The sequence below is a fragment of the Spea bombifrons genome, chromosome 3 (genome assembly GCF_027358695.1).
Source record: "Spea bombifrons isolate aSpeBom1 chromosome 3, aSpeBom1.2.pri, whole genome shotgun sequence".
In the NCBI taxonomy this organism is placed as follows: domain Eukaryota; kingdom Metazoa; phylum Chordata; class Amphibia; order Anura; family Pelobatidae; genus Spea; species Spea bombifrons.
In genome coordinates, this window is record NC_071089.1 from 91882994 (window position 1) to 91902609 (window position 19616).

The following is a 19616-nucleotide window of genomic DNA, read 5'->3' on the forward strand; positions in this document are numbered from 1 at the left end:
TTTTGACAGTTAATATTACATTCCTGGAACTAGACTCCACTTATTAACTGTCCACTGCCAAATAATGCTTTGATTTCCCATAATACCTGGAGCAACACAACCAAATAAAAAGGCTGGCATTGTGCAGAAGCCAGGTGTAATTTTTCATACTTTACCTTGACTGCACTGCAACACAGGCAATTAGGTTGTCTTTTATCCCTAACCGACTTCATAGTCAATATGATGTAGAACTGAGGCTTATCTTGTGAAACTGTAAAAGAGAGGCACAGTAAAGGCATAAGTAATCAAGCAATAATGACATTTATTATCATTCAGAAACTAGGTTTATAGCTGATGAACAGAGACAAGTCTATAATTAAAAAGGGATGCTCTGAAATAAGGATACTGCTTGTTGGAATACTAACCATTACTGCCATCTAGTGGTCATTTGGGGAAGTGTGGCTGGAAATAAGCAGTTCATGCTCTTGAACCCATTAACTGTCAGCAGGAGATTTAATAAGTGCCAGGAATCAGCGTTATGGGTCACAGGACCCTAAGTTCATTATTGATTGATGGATCTATATCCCTAAATCACATCTGCCATTCTCAAAACAGTTTAAACTGCCAGTGCACAAGCTGAAACAGCACCTTTCACACAACAGAACAGCGGAAACACATAAAAGGGGCTCAGGGCAACAACATGATTGAAGATTCCAAAATTGCTTAAAAAGAAATCTGCCTACCATTAGCATTAACAAATTTAATGATTGTAAATAACCTTTTGAACACCAGAGCTTACCCATCTTATTCTAGATAGGTTAAAAGCACAATTTGTTTTGTGCTGTAATTTTGGAACTGGCTAATTGTAATGAATTCAAATCAAGTCACTGTCATTTCTCCACTAGTCCTGAAGGAGCTACCCAATTAGGCCTTCAGCAAACAACAGAGTGACTTGCTAACTACATAATATTTATATGTCGCCAAAGCCAGTATGTCTATTGTTGAATGTAAAAGTGCTCATAAATATTTGCGATGTTAACACAGACATCAGATAAACTGCTTAAAAGAAAAGTTAATATGCACAGCAAAAAGGAACTTTGGAAATGGAATGCATACAGAGTGCATACATAAATGCATATGTATAAAATAAATCTCTGATTTAGGACATGTAGATTGTGGATGTGTGTTGTACATCTGTACACAAAATCAATGTTTATTGCTTATGATAAAAGGTGACTAGTTACTCTCAGAGCCTGTCATGTAAATTCTGTTACCTGTAATTGAGTAGTAAGGTACTTTGTGATATTTAATGTTACATATATAGTACTGTGTAAAGTAAGAATGCTTCCAAAAATAAACAATACAGTTAAACTTAACATGTCTTACAAAATCCAAACCGAGTGAACAAAACAAAAATCTAAACCAATATTTGGTGACAGCCTTTTCCCTTCGAAAAGAGCATCAATTCTTCTAGGTACAGTTGCATTCATTTATTTATTAAGAACCCAGCAGGTAGGTTGTTCCAAAAATCTTGGGAGAACTAACCACAGTTCTGGGAATATATGCAGCCTCCGCAGGATAACTACCTTGCGTTTTGTTGCTGTGCTCAGTCTTGCCATGGTATGTGACTTGACGTTAAACTGTCTTCAGCAACCTCACCTTGTTAGTTCCTCACCCAATTTTATTCTTCCTACACAGCTGTTTGTTTCAGTTAATGTTTGTATTTCAACTTAAATATTAAATGGATGATCATTAGCACCTGTACAATCCCTGACTTTGTGTAAATGTACTTAGATTTGATGCTGTTTTGAAGGCAAAGAGGGGTCACACCAGATATTGATTTTAGATTTTCTTGTTTGCATTGCGTTAAAGGATAAAAATAAATCTATTTTCTAAAGCATTCTTACTTTACAGCATTTTTTCACACCTCCCTAAAACGTTTGCGCGGTATTGAACATATCCCAAGTAGGCGTGCAGATATTAAGCTTATAGTTATTAAGAGACGACAAAACACAAAGTTTAAAGACATGATGTTTTAATATGTGGCGGCCAGGGGAATTTCAAACAATGGGGTTCAGAATAAACCCTTTATCACATCCGAATGTGGATGATGGCTTGTTTGTGCTGGTTCTTATTAAATCAGACATGATTCGATCCTTTTCAATGAGGTGCCTTGGAGAGAGGCTATTCTGTGAGCATCTCAGCTCCTTCTACACCAGTGGCATCATGAGATATGTGAAGGTCTTCCAGCATCTCTGCCAGGCTGATCCGGGGAGCCCCCTCCTCATCAGTGTCACTCTCTACTGCAATGTTTGCATCTGCAATGTGAAAAACACAAGAAAAACACTTATACATACCCATGGAAAAAATATTCCTCGCAATATTAAGCCAAGGGGAACTTGGTAGTGTACAATATTACGTTTTTTGTAACACACTTTAGTCCCAATCATACTCGCATTAATAATAATAATAATAAAAAAAAATAAAAAAATAAAAAGACTGATCAGGATAGCTTGGCACAGGGTAGACAGCAGCAAGCGTCTGCAGCGGGTCATATAACCATACTAAAATGTGCACCACTCTCCTTCAGGTTGCCTAAATTGCCTTTTGGCCATGTCAAGCTTGTGTTGATGTGGTTATTTAAATGGTAGGCTAAACATAACATTAGTGCAGCAGGCTCCCTATTATTTGAATGATGCAGGGGTCTAATAAAAGGTTAGGTTACAGTAAATTATAAGCTTCCATCTAATCACATTTAACCATTTATAAAGAAATGCCTTCCAACATGAGTCTCTTTCAGGTGTTATTATGCATTGTGTAGAGCCAATTCAGCCCTATGGTCCCCAATAATATTTTGCAAAGAAGTCTATGAAAAATTGTCTTTACCGTTTAAAATAACAAACACAAAATGCTAAAAACATGTGCCACGATTATTGGCACCCCTAAGAATTCATATGAGAAAAATATATTTGAAGTATATTCCCATTTTTTTTACATTTTAGCACACCTAGGTGACTAGGAACAGGAAAATCTTCAATCGCGACTTCCTGTTTCATATGAGAAATAAATATTAGGCAACACATAGACCCAATTGCAAAAGCATTGAAAATGCCCATTTCCAATAATTAAGAAGTTCCAGTCAACTGGAAATGTTATGAATCAACCTGGAAGAGAACATGTGTCTATATCGTCAACGCACTGTGAAGAGGATGGTTCGAGTGGCCAAAAAATGTCCAAGGACCACAGTTGACTAAAAGGGGGCCAATAATTGTGGGACACACATTCAACAATTTGTATTTTTTTTTTTTTGGATAAGGCTGCGTTGTGCTTGCAATTGTTTGATATCCACGAGAGCAGAGTATTTCTGGATCAAAAGTTAAACAATAAAGGCAATTTTTCACAGCTGTGTTTCCTCATATTTACCAAGGGTGGCAATATTTCTGGAGGGCACTGTGGTTACATGGAAGTTTACAGTAAATAAGGGTACACAACAGTGATGATGTCATATACATGAATTACAACACTAGTCTTACTTTTGTAGATGTTAACATTCTTCCGTATAAGTTCATCTTCTTCAAGGTCCTCAAGGAAATCTTGATATTGTCTGTAAATACGCATATTAAAAATACAGAAATTATATCTCAATTCTTAACCAGTGAGATGGTGATAAGATAAACGTTAACTCTTAACTCCACAAGTTAAGATATCACAAGGAACACTTTGGTATTGCACGTTTCTTTTTAGAACAAATTGCAGTCATAGCCAACAGGTAGCTCTCCCGAGATGTTGTAAAAATCCCACAATGCTAAGATGACCACGGAAGTCTTAGGTCTACAACATCTGCAGAGCTACCCGTTGGCAAACCCTGGCCATACCTTAAGCAAAACCTGAGAGTGCTTCACAAATAAAGACCATAACAAAAATCTCAATAAACTTGGCTGACCTTTCATCATCTGTATCCATGCCTTCACGGTCTCTTTCCAGCTCCTTCAACTTCCAATTTCTCCGACGTTGACGCCTGGCACGATCGTAACTCTTCTTGATTAACACCTGTACAAAATACATTAAACAAGCGATTTATACATACAATCCTTCTTTTCCTTTAACCCTTTAAGTGACTTGGGAAACAAAACACCCATGGAATCCATGTTTCACAAGATCTAATTATTTCAATAATAAGCCACATGATTGCTATCCATTGCGCAACTCAGTTGCTAACTGCACGTATTGCAATGACTTTAACCCCTTAAGTGCAATGGGCGGTCCCTAAACCCATTAAAACAATGCATTTTGAGCCCGTCAATGTACGGGCTTTGTCATTAAGGGGTAAAAGTTTAGTATAGGTAAACAAGACATTAAAACATTTAGTGGATACTGATTAACTTACCACATCTGGGATATGGTGAGGATTCAACTTGTTCACGAACTCATCATTCACATTACAATTTGCCAAATCAAACCTGAAAATATATTTTTTTTTTGTAAGGGGGAAAAACACCGTTATGTCTTTTAGTGGCCATGCAGTAAAATATATTAAAAGTCATTTAATTTTGTTTTTTGAACATGCAGCTCTCAAAAGCCTTAAACATCCTTTCCCTTTGATCTTAAACAACGAACAATGAATAAATCATGCTGTTTTAACCACATATATACAAACCATTGCGGTTCAATAGATACACGCTGGAAAGTACCCAGATTTGGTGTTTAAATTGCAAATCACCCCAACCACGCCAAATAGCACGGACAACAGAGGGTTGGCTTTGAAGGGGTTAACCTTACATTGCAAACCATCCCATTAAATTCTACTGGCATTAAAAGCTACCGTATTCAGAGCTAAAACTTTTTTTGTGGAGCTTGTCATTATTCAGTTACTTGTGTGGAACACATCATTAGGGAAAGACGGTTTTAGGATCCCTGGGAGGCTTGTGTAATTTAACAGACCCACGGCAAACCGACGCAGTGCCAGGGAGCACACAAAATAACAAGCAAGGAAAAAAAGAAAGTCTACGGGGCGCAAAGACTAGCCGAAGACAGTAAGACATACCCAGTGGGATTACTACAAGATTAAACATAAAATACGCTATATGCATGTATTTATCAAACCACATACAGAGAAGATACACAAACAACTACGTCGGTGGTTAATAATGTAAAAAGTTTTGAGTCGATTGTGCCTCGTTACTACGGGTGATTAAAAATAACTTAATTATATAGATAAATGTATTTGAAATTAAAAAAAAAAGTAAAAGTTTCTATATCCTTGGTAAATGAACCAAAAGAATAAGGCAGAAAAGTTCAAAGAAGAGAATGCCCAACAATTTATAGGTGGATTTCCAATCATCCTGTTTAAGTGTTTTAATGACATATGCATAATTCATACTTATTACCCACCCCATCACCAAATCTCCAGGGTTCAGCAGATGGCCCAAGTGAGTGCGCGTGTGGTACTGCTGACTTGTGTTCATCTCAGAGGTTTTTTGGACCCAGACATCTGCAAGCGTGTGCTGCGTAGAAATAAGAGGGTATTAGATTAGTGAACATACAGGTACCGGAATTATAAGCGGGCACAAATTTTACTCTATCAGGAATATTTCAGCAGTAGATACCACTACAGAACTGCAAGAAGTTCTGAATGGGCAAACTAGATGGGCCAAATGGTTCTTATCTGTCATCAAATTCTAGGTTTCCGTAGAAGTTGATATTGTGTATTACATACCAAGCATTAAAATTAAAGTATGCTTTTGAATTCATACAAAGGGATGGTCAATCCTACTGCTAGACATCAGTAAACTATCTGTACAGGACAGCTGCCCGCTACACATTTGATGGGGTCCAAATTATTCAGTGAACCCAAAATGTTGATGGTGAGCCTGGCCAGGTCCAAATAACTGCAAATCCAAGATACTTTTTCACAAATAATTGTGCAATATCTTTTTATGTCAACTATTTAATTCATTTAAACATATTATAAGATCATACGGTAACAAGGCTGGTCTTTCAGTAGCGCTGGGACACTGGCACCACAGTGTTCCATGATCAATGTCAAGGAAGTTGTGATGGTGGTGGCTCCAGCTCAAGAAGACATTGAAAGACGGCACCCCTTCCCTAGGGGGTTAATATTTAGAGTATGATTTCAGTCAAATTACCAAGGTAATTACCAATAAACTGAAGTAGGCAGAAACATTAGCAATTTATTCCCACCACTCCTCAAAACCGTTTCCTTGGAAACACATTTCAAATGCTTCTATTTATTTCCATTAAGGCAATTTTGCAGCTCTTATCCGCCAAACACAGACAGACAGTGACGGCATAAAAGAACTGATTGACCCGTCTAGTCTGCCCTTCAAAACTAAGACAAGGAATCATCCAGCAAATTAAAATATCACAACAAATGTTATTCATAAGAAGCCACAACGATCCTCGCGTCAAAAGTCATAAATAAAAAAACAAACATACTTAGCATATACTACATTACGATTCCCTAGAAACTGTTTAAAAAACGATTGAATGAATGAAAATTCATTGTATGAAATCGCAACACTCACAAAAATAAAAGTTTAAAACAACTGAATAATCTGACTTAAAACTCCCATGGGCAATTTGGATCATTCACAGGTTGTGTATGTAATATTAATAAAATATTTGTAGGATAATCATCCTTCATGACTATAGTCCATCAGACCAATCATTGATCTGGCAGCCATGTGTTTTGTTTTTTTTTTACATTGCCCACCTGGCCAGAAATAGACCATGAATGCAAAAATAAGTAAAGTTTTCCAGACAGTATTGTTCCACCTAAACAGGTAATATATAATACTGCTGCATGCCCAGGTCCTTCCTAGAAATCATTCTTGAACGATTGCTCATTCATAATTTTTGCCAGTAACACTGATGAAGTTTATTTGCTTAATATACTAGATAAAGAAATTCATGTTTTGGCCAAGTTGTTTTTTTTTAAACACAGATCTAGCTAAAAAAAAAAAAAAAAAAAAAAAGAAATAATCATGGATGAGTTAAGCGACGCTCGTTTTCAGTTGTGGTGAGACAGATGCTATACGTTAGTTACAGACAGATAAAGATCAGAAGTAAAATAAGGCATTGAAAGAGTTAGAAGGCTCTCGTACTTTGTTTGATCTCATGCCAGCTCCTGGTCCTTGTTTCTGGTCTCTGACCCGGTCAACATCCATAACGATAAACTCTTCCAGCTGTTTTGGATGGAACAAGCTGTTGAACGGATAACGCCAATATGTGCTTCCATCAACTTCAGCAACTATAATGTGGAAAAGAATGAGAAAAAATCAGGAATTGCAGTGAAGTGAAGCGAACAGCTCCACCAGCTTTAACACGTGTTATGAAAGGTCAGCTTTGAGTTTCTCCTGTGAGCGTTCAATACTTTTTTTACTTCATTATGCATCACGAAGGGTGATCTTATAAAGTCTCTTTAAGGTGGGAGCTACCAGAATCCGTATTATGCATCGTTCAGTTGAAAAGAAAGCTTTCCGGAAATCTCCCCGACTTATCTGAGCATCACACCTGGCCAGGTGAAGGTTGGCAGGAGGAATTCACAGATGTCAGCGAGTTAAACCAGCAGATCTCCAGCAAAAGCCTTTTAGTGAATAAACCCTAGAGAGGCCAACGTTCACGTCCGCAGTTTAGCAGATTACCCCCTTTGTACCCAGGGACACAGGAGAGAGATACCTGTATGACAAGAAGAGTCTAGCGGCTTTTCCCTTGTTGATGCTGCCTGCTTACAGTAGAAGGCATAATTATTATTTTTTGTTTGTTTTATTGAGCCAAACAGTGCAAACCAATGCTCTAAATCATCTGTAAAATGTTTCTACTGTATTAAATCATTGCCTACAGAGATTTGCCACATCGTCTAGACAGTGGAGCCAACAAAAAAAAAGTTATATAAAAACAAATTAATGAGCCCACTGTGTGACAATTCAACCGAGCTTGTAACAAACGGCGCCTTTGTGCAATCATTTATATTTGCAAATTATATTCTGACCAAGTTTCATCAACCGTTATAAAAAAAAAGACACTTTGCGACAGGATTTGATCTATAATTTGCAAACAAATACTGGCACGATACAAAGTTATTTTTCATGTAATAGTGTTACCAAATGACAGGCAGCAGCAGGCAGTCTGGTCCCTAAAGGAAAGGCTGTATCAGACACTCATTTAGTTATAAAGATGAAAGTTTGGACTCCAAGATTTGATGACAGGTGGACATGGGCATCTTAACAGAGTGCAAACTCCATCGGAGTACACTCATCGCGTTGCTGGCCTAAAAGACCGTATGTATACATAAAACACAAACTCAGCCACCAATTTCTTATTTTTTTTGCATAATTTTAATACTTATGTGTCAGATCATCAAACTAGTTTGTATATTAAATCAGAAGTACACAAGCAAGTCCACCTCGGAATGGAACAAAATAAACATAATGAAGGTTTTGGAGTAACCTCGCCATAGTCCAGCCAAGAAGAGTGAGTCAGCATTGCTGCACAGCCATGTAAAAGACCCATTGCCATTTATCACAAGGGTTCCACAAACAAGTATTAGGGTATTAGGGGGGCTATTACTTTTTCACATGGGTGATTAACTCTTTACCTTCTATAAACAGAACGATCATTTAAAAGCTGCATTTTGTGTTTACATACGTTGTCCTTAAACATAAAAATTAGTTGGATGATCTGAAACATTTAAAACGTGACAAAGTAAATATCATAAGTGTTTTATAGAAATGGGTGCTCTTAGGCAGTGGAGCAACCATGTGTTATATAAAAGCTTGGTGGGTTTTTTTTCTGCGTTTTAGGTTATTGTAAAAGAAACACAATATTTGGTACAAATATCTAGTAGTGCACACTTACTCTGCAGAGTCCGAGGGTCAATCAGGTGAATGGTGCTCGTCACTCGGACACACACACAAATCTGGTGCATGTTTCCCAGGCTCTGCGCCAGTTTTGGAGAAAGACACACAAGGTTGTCCTAAATACAAAAAAAAAAAAACAAAAAAAAAAAACATTGTGATCATATAAGAGCAACTTGGTAAAGTTAGTCAAAATTGTGCAAAGGAGCAAAGTAAGCGAAATGAAGGCAGCGATCACGTTATAATATGAATTGAATACTATCTAATTCCGATTATGCAGTCTAGTTTAAAGGCATGGTAATAAAGCGTTAGTCCCAAACATTAAACATGTGTAATCGGCTTGACCGGACGACTGTAATGTAAATCCGTAAGACCAACCTTGCATATGGGAACTATTTCCACAGAGAAGGTGCTTTTGTAGTTGTAAGTATTAGTGTGGACATCATGAGAGATCAGACGCTGGGAGGCTTTAGACCTGGAAAAGAAATGCAGAGGTTACATGCCTACACCCAGGCAAGTAATGGGCACGGTGATTAATTATATACCTTGGGGGCGTAACAAATTAATATTACACAACTAGACCGACTAAACGTCTGTTTGGAATCCTTCGATTTATCGGGTAGTATGCTTAAAAAGCTTATTCAATGGGTTCTATGAATTAAAAGAGGCTGTATTAGAAATCCTATGTATTAAGAGTCTCTGTGTAGACGTGTACATACTAAATCCTTTAACAGATCGGAACGTTACACGATGTAATTATGCACGGAGGTCACAATAACAGGTCCGATCCTTTCCTACTCAACCAGCCATTCCCAATGTAGATGTACTTTGACATACCACCGGAAACCAGATATATAAGTAGCGTAATGGTACGAGAACCTAACAAAATGTCTAGCTTTCTGTCAATTTTTGACTTTCTACTGGTCCACAAGTGTAATTAAAGTTAAAAATATTACCTCGCTGTCAATTTTATAGTTTTATTTCGATTATGATTTCACTGCCAGAAGTGATGATTTTGTATGGGGCTCACATTTCAAAGGTTTATTTAGTGACAGCATCTTATCATGTAAGTTGTGAGTAAATGCATTATGGCATAGTGAATTATGGTTAATTTACTCAAACACAGGGATTCGAACAAATGTGTTTGGGAGGGGGGAATCACATGGAAAAAGCAGCTGTCATATTTCAATTACATTTCGAAAGATTTAAATATGTCTTTGTGCATGTAAATTACAGAAAATAACATGGGGCTGTATGAAAAGAACACAGCAGGGGTGATAGTCACACACATATGGATCTGCTTTTTTTATATTATTTTCTACTTATAAATCACATATCATTTGTACACATAGTTCTATGTATGTGGCATACCGAATCAATGCACATGAGAAAACGCTATAATATTACACGGTAAATGTACACATTGAACATGCCTTAATCTTCACGTACCTGCAGGGCACCGTGCACTGGAGAAACTCCACCATCTTCTGACCGTGCTGCTTGGAAGCATAGTAGAAATCAAGTCCATCTTTAAAATCAGAAGTCAGTGATGAGTGACTGAATACATATTTAAACAATACAATAAACGAGATTAACACCAGTGAGCTAGTCTGATGGAGCGACAGACAGATGCGGCCTCTATAATGGATAAGCACCAACACTCAAATGTAACGTTCCGAAAACCTATAATTAAAGTACACCTGTCACATTAAAACGTGACAAGGTGTCACTTGCACATGGTAACTTTTGACCTATATATGCACATGTATAGGTGAAAAGTGATGCTTAAGACCCCCAACTTTGTGCAGGCACTAAGATGGCAGAGAGATATAAATGAAATACATTATGGCCACCGGGTGGGCTGTGCACTCATTTGCCACAAAACACCGCATGCACAATCATGCTTACAGCGTTCTGGGATTGAAGGCTGTGTGGGCGAGCGTGCGTGCATGTATTTATACACAGATACATATCATTTGCACTCATAGCACTCCAAAGTGGATGAGAAGGAAAGTCCCCATGAGTATAGAAGTCCCCAGACCCTTACCATGGATTTCTTTGACACGCAGAGTGTTCTGATGCAGTCTGTGTTTTAAAATAATCTGTTCTAAATAGTAAAAAGTCTTCTTATGAAGAACCTATAAAGGAAGGTAAATAAAACCAGAACAACGGTTTGTACAGACTTGTAAAATCTGACTTCTAAACCTTAAGAATAACGTTGGCAGAAACAATCTTTATTCGCTGGCCTAGATGGTCTGGCAGGTTATCTCAAGAGCCCTCAAAGACCAACACCAGATCAATACTTGATAATATGCAATAAAACAGTATTGTGATTAATTGTAACCACTTTGGTAGGTAGTTCTGAGTGACGCATATTGTAAAGAGCTCTGTGTAATGATTCTTTTTCAAGGAATAAAGTAGTGAGTATAACGGTCATTTTTCACACATTGAGCACCAACTTGCCGTAGCTAAGTAGGTAGAAGTATATCCACTGGTTCAAACAGATACAAAGCGACACTTTATCCTACAAAACTGCCCCAAATAAGCTGTAATAACCCTTTTGTACCCTGGACAATGCAGAATAACCATCAAACTAGACAACAGAAAGGATTTTATTGCAGAAGAATTTGAAATCGATGAATCAAGCTCTTTGGCAGAGTATCATTATTGTTGTGGTCCTTGGTGCCACTAATAGATTTACATGAGAGGCGCTTACCTTCTGACGAACCTGAACCACAGCTTTCCAGAAATCTTTTGCTTCCACTCTATGGCAATCATCACACATTTGGGATAGCATCACGTAGTCGACCACAAAGACCTGTTGCAGAATGGCTCCATTCAAAACCTGTCACAGAGTAAAGAGCGGGCAATCACTCCTCGATCCTACAGTACTATACGGAAACAGCTGCAGAGTAAACAGGCCAGCAGAACCCACACACATGCAGATAAGTCTACAATTTGCAATCAATTAAGTGTGGCGCTTGTAGGAATGAGAATCATTCAGGAGCTCATATAATCTCATGCAGGTGCTGCGCTGAATGCCAGACCATTCAAGCATTGATTATTCTCTCCTTAGCATTCCTTGATGTAATGTACCTCCTTCTGAATTGTCAGCTTCACTTTCAGCCTCTTTGAATGAGGTTCAGTCCAGATAAAACCTGCGTCAATAAGTCGCACCTGCGAGAAATCAAACATACGGTAAGAAGAAGAAATAATAAGCATGTATAAACCATTTGCCAGCTAAATAGCTTCATGACAAGCAGCCAAGAGCAACTCCATTATTATTATTGTTTTATATAGCGCCATCATATTCCGCCGCGCTATACAATGCCGAAAAATAATGGTGGTCATTGCCCTTCTTGCTGCTCCTGAAACAAACGATTATTCAATATGCTTTTCAGCTCATCTACCCCTCCCTACTTGATTTAAACTTTAATTTGCATCAGGCAGAGTAAAAACTAAAACAAAAAGCTACATTTTATGTACAAATGCAACGTGCATAGCTCAAGAAAATATAAACTGCATTAAAAAAGGATTTATCACTTGGATGGACAGACAGCATTTCTGGTGCAGAGCAGGAACATTCCACTGGTTGCTATGGTGACTGCCCTACTTTTACCACTTGGCTCCAACTTTGCTTGTTAAAGATAAGTCAATATATGAAAGCCACATTTTAGTTTCATATCACTGTAGTAAAATATATATACACACAAATATACATACTACCGTTCAAAAGTTTCAAGTCACTGGGAAACAAGGACATTTCTAGCTATAACATAATTGCAAAATAAAACTTTCTAATGATCAATTATTCTTTTAAACTAAAACTTGGATTAGCCGAGACAACGTGCCATTAGAACACAGGAGTGATAAAGGGCCTCTGAGTGATTCAGGCTAAAGAATTATATAAAAATAGTTTTTTTCAAAGAATAATTTCATTGTTCAATTACCATTTTCTACGCTAAACAAGCCAGTTTGAGAAGCTTGTCTGCAATACTGTAGATGTTTTAATGATCATGCAATCCATGGGGACTGTTGGGTCCAGGTTCAACTTTCTGGTCATATTAGGTGTATTTCAGCCCTACAACTCACGTAGTTGCCGCTGCATGCATCACTTACCTTGCTCAAGGAAGCTTTCAGTTTTTTCAGACATAGTGTAAGAAGCTCTCTGGACTCCAGGGCACACTGTATCCATGTTCCAGGTGGCTGCAGATAGCTGAGATAAACACATATAAACAGACACACTTAATTGTGGCAGGCAATATATACACACACACGTGTCTATATCCCTCCCTTCCTTATATAGTATAACAATTTGGAAGCAACATGATAAAACAAACACAATTTACTTTAGCCCATTGGTGACCAATGATGTACCAGGTATGTCATGAAAAGATGTCCCTAGAGGACCAATGATGTGCATTTTTGGTAATTGCGGGGTCACTGCTACTCCATGATGGTAAGAAACAAAATAAAATTGTGGGAGTTCTCCTTTATGTGAAACGCCATGGCATTTAAAGGATACGTATCAAAAGGTCAATCTAGTTGTTTGCAGAGCGATCTTAATAAAACATCGCTGGTTCTCCACCAAATGCCACTAAGTGCTTACCGCTCACACTGTTTGCAGAAGTGAACTGAGACTTGCTTTGGAATTCCCTCGCTAATGTCAACCTGCGTCCGTAAACACGCCACACACATATTTGCCGGATTCGGTTCAATTGGGATACCGCACTGGCAGCAAAGACTGAAAAAAGAAAAGGAAATAAGGTTATTAGAGAGGCAGTTTAATGCTGCGGGCATCCCTACTATAGATGAATGCATATTACAGTACTGCCAAAACAAAAAAAGTATGCCCTCCCCTCCACAACAATTTTTCCCCTAGTTGGCTGCTTAAAGCTGCCAATCAGTAGCAAACTGCACCCACTGAAATCAGTTGCAGCACTTTCTCCACATGCACAGGAGGGTTCTGAACAGCAGCGTTCCGGTACCTCATAAGTCTCTCCTATTAACTGATTCATTCTGATAACATGCCCATGATATACTTACTGAAATATATCTAGACTAACATAAAAGATAAACTTTAAGAAACATAATTACAAATATATATTTTAGATTTTGTAAGTTATACTAAGAAAGGTTACAGTTTAATGCAGCTGCCCCCCCCCCATGGTCTGACGTGGTCAATAAGTGGCAGGAAAGCGCTTTCATAGAAATCAGAGGGAATGATTTAAGGATGGGGGTCTAAAAAGACCGCCGTCTGCAGCCCATGCTGGTGCTGACTTGTGGTAACCATATCAGGTGCAGGGAGATGTATTTGGATGAACAATTCTCCTGTATGGGAGGTGTACATTTGCAAAGGGCACATCGCATTAATTTAAAAGGACCTTTATAAAGTGCATATGAAGGTTGGGGCGTCCCTTTAAGAGTTCCAAGCAACACTAAGCAAATCGTTACAAAGATGCACATTAATGCCTTACATATTCCCTTGACTGCTCGTCACGGGACCTGTCATGTACTCCATCTTCGCACTATAATCTGGAAAAAGAAAAGAATATATCATTATTTTGGAACTGTAAGGGAAGGCAAAGCTATTGCAAGTTTAATGTAAATGGTTAGGCTGGACAAGTGTGTAGAATTCTGGAGTCAAACAAAAAAATTAGGAGCCAGTCTGATTCTGATTAAGCAGTCAGATAAGACCAGAGCTTCTGAGCATGTCATCATATACAGTCAATAAAATCGCATATAATTACAAGTTGTTTAATGTAACGCTAACACAAAAGCTCATGTTTGACTATAAATTTTATATGTATGTGTGTGTGTATATATATGAAATATTTTCTGTGGTTGGCTGTCATAAATATGGCTCCTAGCCTTCTGGAATCTGATGTAAAACATATGGGCCACTGACAGCACCATTTCTATATGAAATTCTATATGGCCAAAAGGTTCTGGAAAGAGATGTAGCTGATCGTCTAGATGTGGACAGTGAGCAAATGCAGAGAAAATCAATATGGGGTAAGAAGCTAGGCCAGCAGTCAGCAAATAACTTCACATGTCATAAAGGGACACACGACAGATAGAAGGGAACGGCTTTTACATCACCAGAAAAAACAAACACATATATATATATATATATATATATATATATATATATATATATATTCTAATGCTCTCGCACTCGACCTTCACGTAATATCTAGCCCAAGTATAACTCCACCAACAATAAGTATCCACAGAACGAGGCACTCAATAGTCTTAAAAGTGGAACAATATATTTGTAGTATGTATGCAGATAATCTACAAATACTTTGTATTTTTTTCAAATGTAAGACCCGTGAGTGCATCGTTCTGTGGATACTAATATACAGATATATATATATATACATATATTACACATACATATATGGGTAAATTAATATGAATATGAGGTTTAGTGCATAAGGTAGGTATACAAGCGGTCACACTGCTCCTGTTATGTTACTCATCTGATTCTATTCACATAAATCTGGGCCTCCGTCCCTTTATATAGCGATCGATATTCTAATAAAACGAATACACAATCAAAGTTCGTTTAGACAAAACGTATACTAACCAGCAGCCCTACTTGAACCGCAACGAAATAATCCAGCGACTTCACATCCACAACCCGGAGATCAGCACCATGTGGCAGTCATCTCACTTCCGCATGACGTCACGACGGAAAGGACCCGTTCCGCAGCTGCCTGTGAAGCTGCCTGTGTGGAGACAGCAACATCCTCGGCAAGTAGCAGGTCGCCGTGAGCAATGTGGTTTCTGTTTCTGAGACATAATGGATAGTTTAATTTATTCAGACATTTGTCTAAACAAATCCGGTTATTTTTACTGAACCTGTTTTTTTATCATTACTAATTAAATGTACAATGTACGGTAAGTTGTGTCTGTGCAGCAATGGTGTAACTAGTATGCTCTCTGCAGCAGCACATTCTCTCACACGTGAGCTGGTCCCTGAATAGTCTATTAAACGAATTACTTCATATAACGTCAAAAGCCAGGCTTCCCATGTGAAATTACACATGGCGCCTTCTGTACACAGAGTAAAATATCATATACTAAGTCCTACATACACATTTAGGCTTCAAATTATATAATAGTCAGCAAACTCACATTAGGACATGTCTACGGTTACTGCAATGCGATGAGAAATGCATTGTTGGTGCCGCCATTGTATACAGTTATTATAATGTGTTACATTCCATATAAGGTAAAAAAAAAAAAAAAAAAACCACTAAAAGTACAAAATGAGCCACCCATCTATCAATGTTTTTTTAACAGACAAAATTAGCTTTTTCAAAAACAAGAAAATATCTAACTGACCCCAAACCTTTGAACTGTGGTGTGCGTATGTATGTATGTATACATATACATATATATATATATATATATATATATATATATATATATACTGTATATGTAAATGTTATTTTTAGATTACATTGAACCACATGGATGGTTGCCATTAGTTTATTTTCATCTGTGTATTTTTTCACAGTTTAAATTCTTGCTGTTTGCTTGATTTATTTTTTTTGTTACCTACTTTTGTCTGATTACCTGTAAAGTTCAATGATTTATATAGCACGATTGTCATCCATGGCTCACGTTCACGTTATTTTACGTTCCATTGCATTTGGACAATATATATAAAAATATATATAAAATTCCATATGCAAAATGGACAATAACTTTAACATGTGCTACGATGGAGAAGAGGGCCCTGCCTTTGTGAGATACAACACATTGACAGGGTAATATGAGACCGGCGGTGAGGGACTGCCCGGGCAACAATGATTTGTTGTGTGGGTTACTTAGAATAGTTAGTTAGAATATGGGGTCCTGGAGATGCTTGTTGGAAGAAATGATAATAGTTGACAAGTAGAGTAAATAGCCGGCAATACAACAAGTAGCGCTAGAACAGCATTTGGTGATACATGAATGTAAACTATTCATTTTAATCCCTTAATGACAAAGCCCGTACATGTATTGTACATGCATTGTTTTCAATGGGTTTAGGGACCTCCCATTGTCCTTAAGGGGTTAAGAAGCTACGGGATAATCATCAATCAAAATCTCTCAAATCTTACTTATTGGATAGCGTTTTCTTGAAGAAAGTAAAGTAGCTTTTTTTCCCCCAAATACCAAATTAGATTTAAACTTCTTTTTACGCAGTACAATTTTGACAATACCCAGAGGTCAGTGAAGAGCTGCATGAATTATTCAAATTATGGTAATGCATAAATAACACATTCCAAAAGGAAAATGCCTATTTTTCGGAAGCTTTTTCTACTCTTTAGACTTTGTTCAAATACCTGGAGGTGCTAATTAATGTCAAAATAACTGTGTATTTAGTAAAGCTAAGTATGTCTCGCACAGGGATAATTTATGAAACAAAGTATTTAGTGTGAGATCTTTAACAATATTAATTCCACTACAGCTGCCTTTTGTGGCTGTAATACTTTAAAGGGACAGTTTAATACCCACATACAGCCATACATAAAGAATACATGTTTGATGTGCTTTTTCGACCCTCTGAAAATCTCATAAGAGTTGGCTGGTTGTGAATATCCAGGCATGTGAACTACAATGCAAGAGATTCATTTGGATGCCTAACCGAGAGTATAGCAGTTGTAAGCAGTGTATTACGTCTATTACGGTGCATGTGGAGGATGTCTCTTTAATAAAACATGTACATCTAATATAAGGTTAAAGTTATTGTTGTATTTGAATATATGGTAGGACTTGTCGCCATAGTAATTACTCAAATCCTGTTTCCCACTTAACATTAAGGTGTCTCAAAACAATGAGAAGCTTTGTTGTCTTCTGTATTTCACTGTGTGGTTCTGATGCTCTATTATTTCAGATTTTGTTGGTTTTTTGTGAAAAATCTTGTGTGAACAGAGCAGTGTTAGAAACCAAAAGTCCCTAATCCAACTTGTAGAGGATGGGCCCTGGTGTCACTCAGCACATCTAGACCTGTTTTATAACAGATGTGGCAATACACACTCTACCCACCTGATGGCAGCACGGTCCCTATCCATAAAAATGGTCGCAATTGGAATGCTTATATTAATATATAATTTGGTTCCTTTCCTCACTTTGATTTGGCAGGTAATTCACTAAAATCGGAATTACCAGAAGATCTGCAATTACTATTCACTGGCTTCAATATGAATTATGAAGAGTCAAACCATGTGAGTTTCTCTTGCAAGAAGAGCTTTTTTGGCTCTATATAATTCAAAATTAACGAAGGAATATTTCTTGAGTCACCTCACTGATTGTTCAGCTTCTTGCTCCTGCTTTAGCGAATAACCCCCAAAGTGAACCGGAAAAAGAGCTTGTCCTCAAACACTGGCTGTCAGGTTCATCGCTTTGCTATGGTCTTGTATAAACAGCCTCATTTACATTGGCTAGGAAAGAGATATGCATCCATGCCTATGGGTACTATAAGGGAATGTGCAGGCACTTTAGTGATTGGGAAAGCCCAGATGTCAGCAGCTAGGGAGCCAGCAAACCTACAAAAATCTGTTGAACACGCCAGTCCCAACCTACCATAACGTGATTTAAATGTTCTGTTTTATCTACTCTGCTGAATATAACACTTTTTAAATGCAGCATTAGAAATATCATTCCTAGTACTGCTGAATATCGAAAACCCTCCCAAAAATAATTATTTCATAATTCTGTAACACTCAAAATTCCAAATGCCAGGGGAGTCAGTTCATTTGTTTTAATATCGAATCTCCCCCCAGAGAAAGCAGGCAGCTTGATTTACTCTGTCTAGAGATTTTAGCGTGTGTCTGGGTAGGTAAGCCTTTGCGCACTTGGGCATGTTAGTGTGAGTATGTTAGTGTGCCTGGGTAAGTGGTTCTGTGTGAATGGCTGGATGTATGTGTGGATTATGTGATTTGTTTGCTTGCATATGGTTTTGTTTTTTTCATGTAGATGAGATCAGTTTTAGTCTATTGAGCAATGGATTACATGATCTCTTCCCCCCTTCATGTCTACGAATTTTCCCAGTGGGATTTGGCCCTGTATTCTTTCTAATTGGGAGAGTTTTTCATCTACAATTGCATATTGTCTGACCGGGTTGTTGTTCCCATATTTTGCAAAGCAATAATCATCACAAATAAAGAATTATTAAAGGTGCAATAATAGGTTTAGTACCTAGATTCTTAAACATTTCTACGTTGCTTCCATGTGAATACACATTTAGATGAAAACATACAATGATATCTGCTAAGGTTTATTTGTTAAATTCTTTTGTCTAAGTAAGCCAACAGCTTTAGAACAGGAAAAGTGAGGGTGATCTGCCAAGCAAACGCATGGCAAATGTACAAAAGCAAACAATTGAACAAAAGTTTGTGCCATCTTTTGAGTCTATTCACGTAAGGGAGAGTTGATAGGAGAGTGTGCAGGAGAGCTGTGATGTCAGCTCCTTGACTTCACTATACATTCTGAAAAGCCACCCCTGATGCATTTCTGCTGCAAGAAGCACTTGGCAGGTCCTGTATAATGTAATCAGTCTCCTCATCCATTGAATTATTCATTATATAGGGCCATTTCTGTCCCTGCTGGAGAAATTTACTAAGGATAGCCCTTCATAATGAATTGTGAGACTTGTAGTTTCATCTCCCTGATTTCATTAAACATGACAAATGGCCAAACACTAGTGAGCTTCTTCTACCAGAAGGGCTGAGCTGGCCCTCCATAATGTATAGATAATCTGTC

General features: G+C 37.7%; 2 protein-coding genes across 2 annotated transcripts in view; one reads left to right on the forward strand and one right to left on the reverse strand.

Annotated features, from left to right (window-relative positions):
- The window catches only part of SPTSSB (serine palmitoyltransferase small subunit B), a 221912-nt gene that overhangs the window by 30443 nt on the left and 171853 nt on the right, over window positions 1-19616 (forward strand). The window lies entirely within an intron of this gene.
- Window positions 1998-14390, reverse strand: NMD3 (NMD3 ribosome export adaptor). Its single transcript, XM_053459548.1, has 15 exons — window positions 14333-14390; window positions 13465-13599; window positions 12975-13071; window positions 11952-12032; window positions 11572-11700; window positions 10903-10993; window positions 10305-10383; window positions 9234-9330; window positions 8857-8974; window positions 7104-7249; window positions 5371-5483; window positions 4367-4439; window positions 3923-4029; window positions 3513-3583; window positions 1998-2297 (listed from the first exon to the last, which is right to left on the reverse strand). Exons 1-15 carry the CDS (start codon window positions 14374-14376, stop codon window positions 2164-2166), a joined length of 1515 nt encoding a protein of 504 aa, XP_053315523.1. The 5' UTR covers window positions 14377-14390; the 3' UTR covers window positions 1998-2163.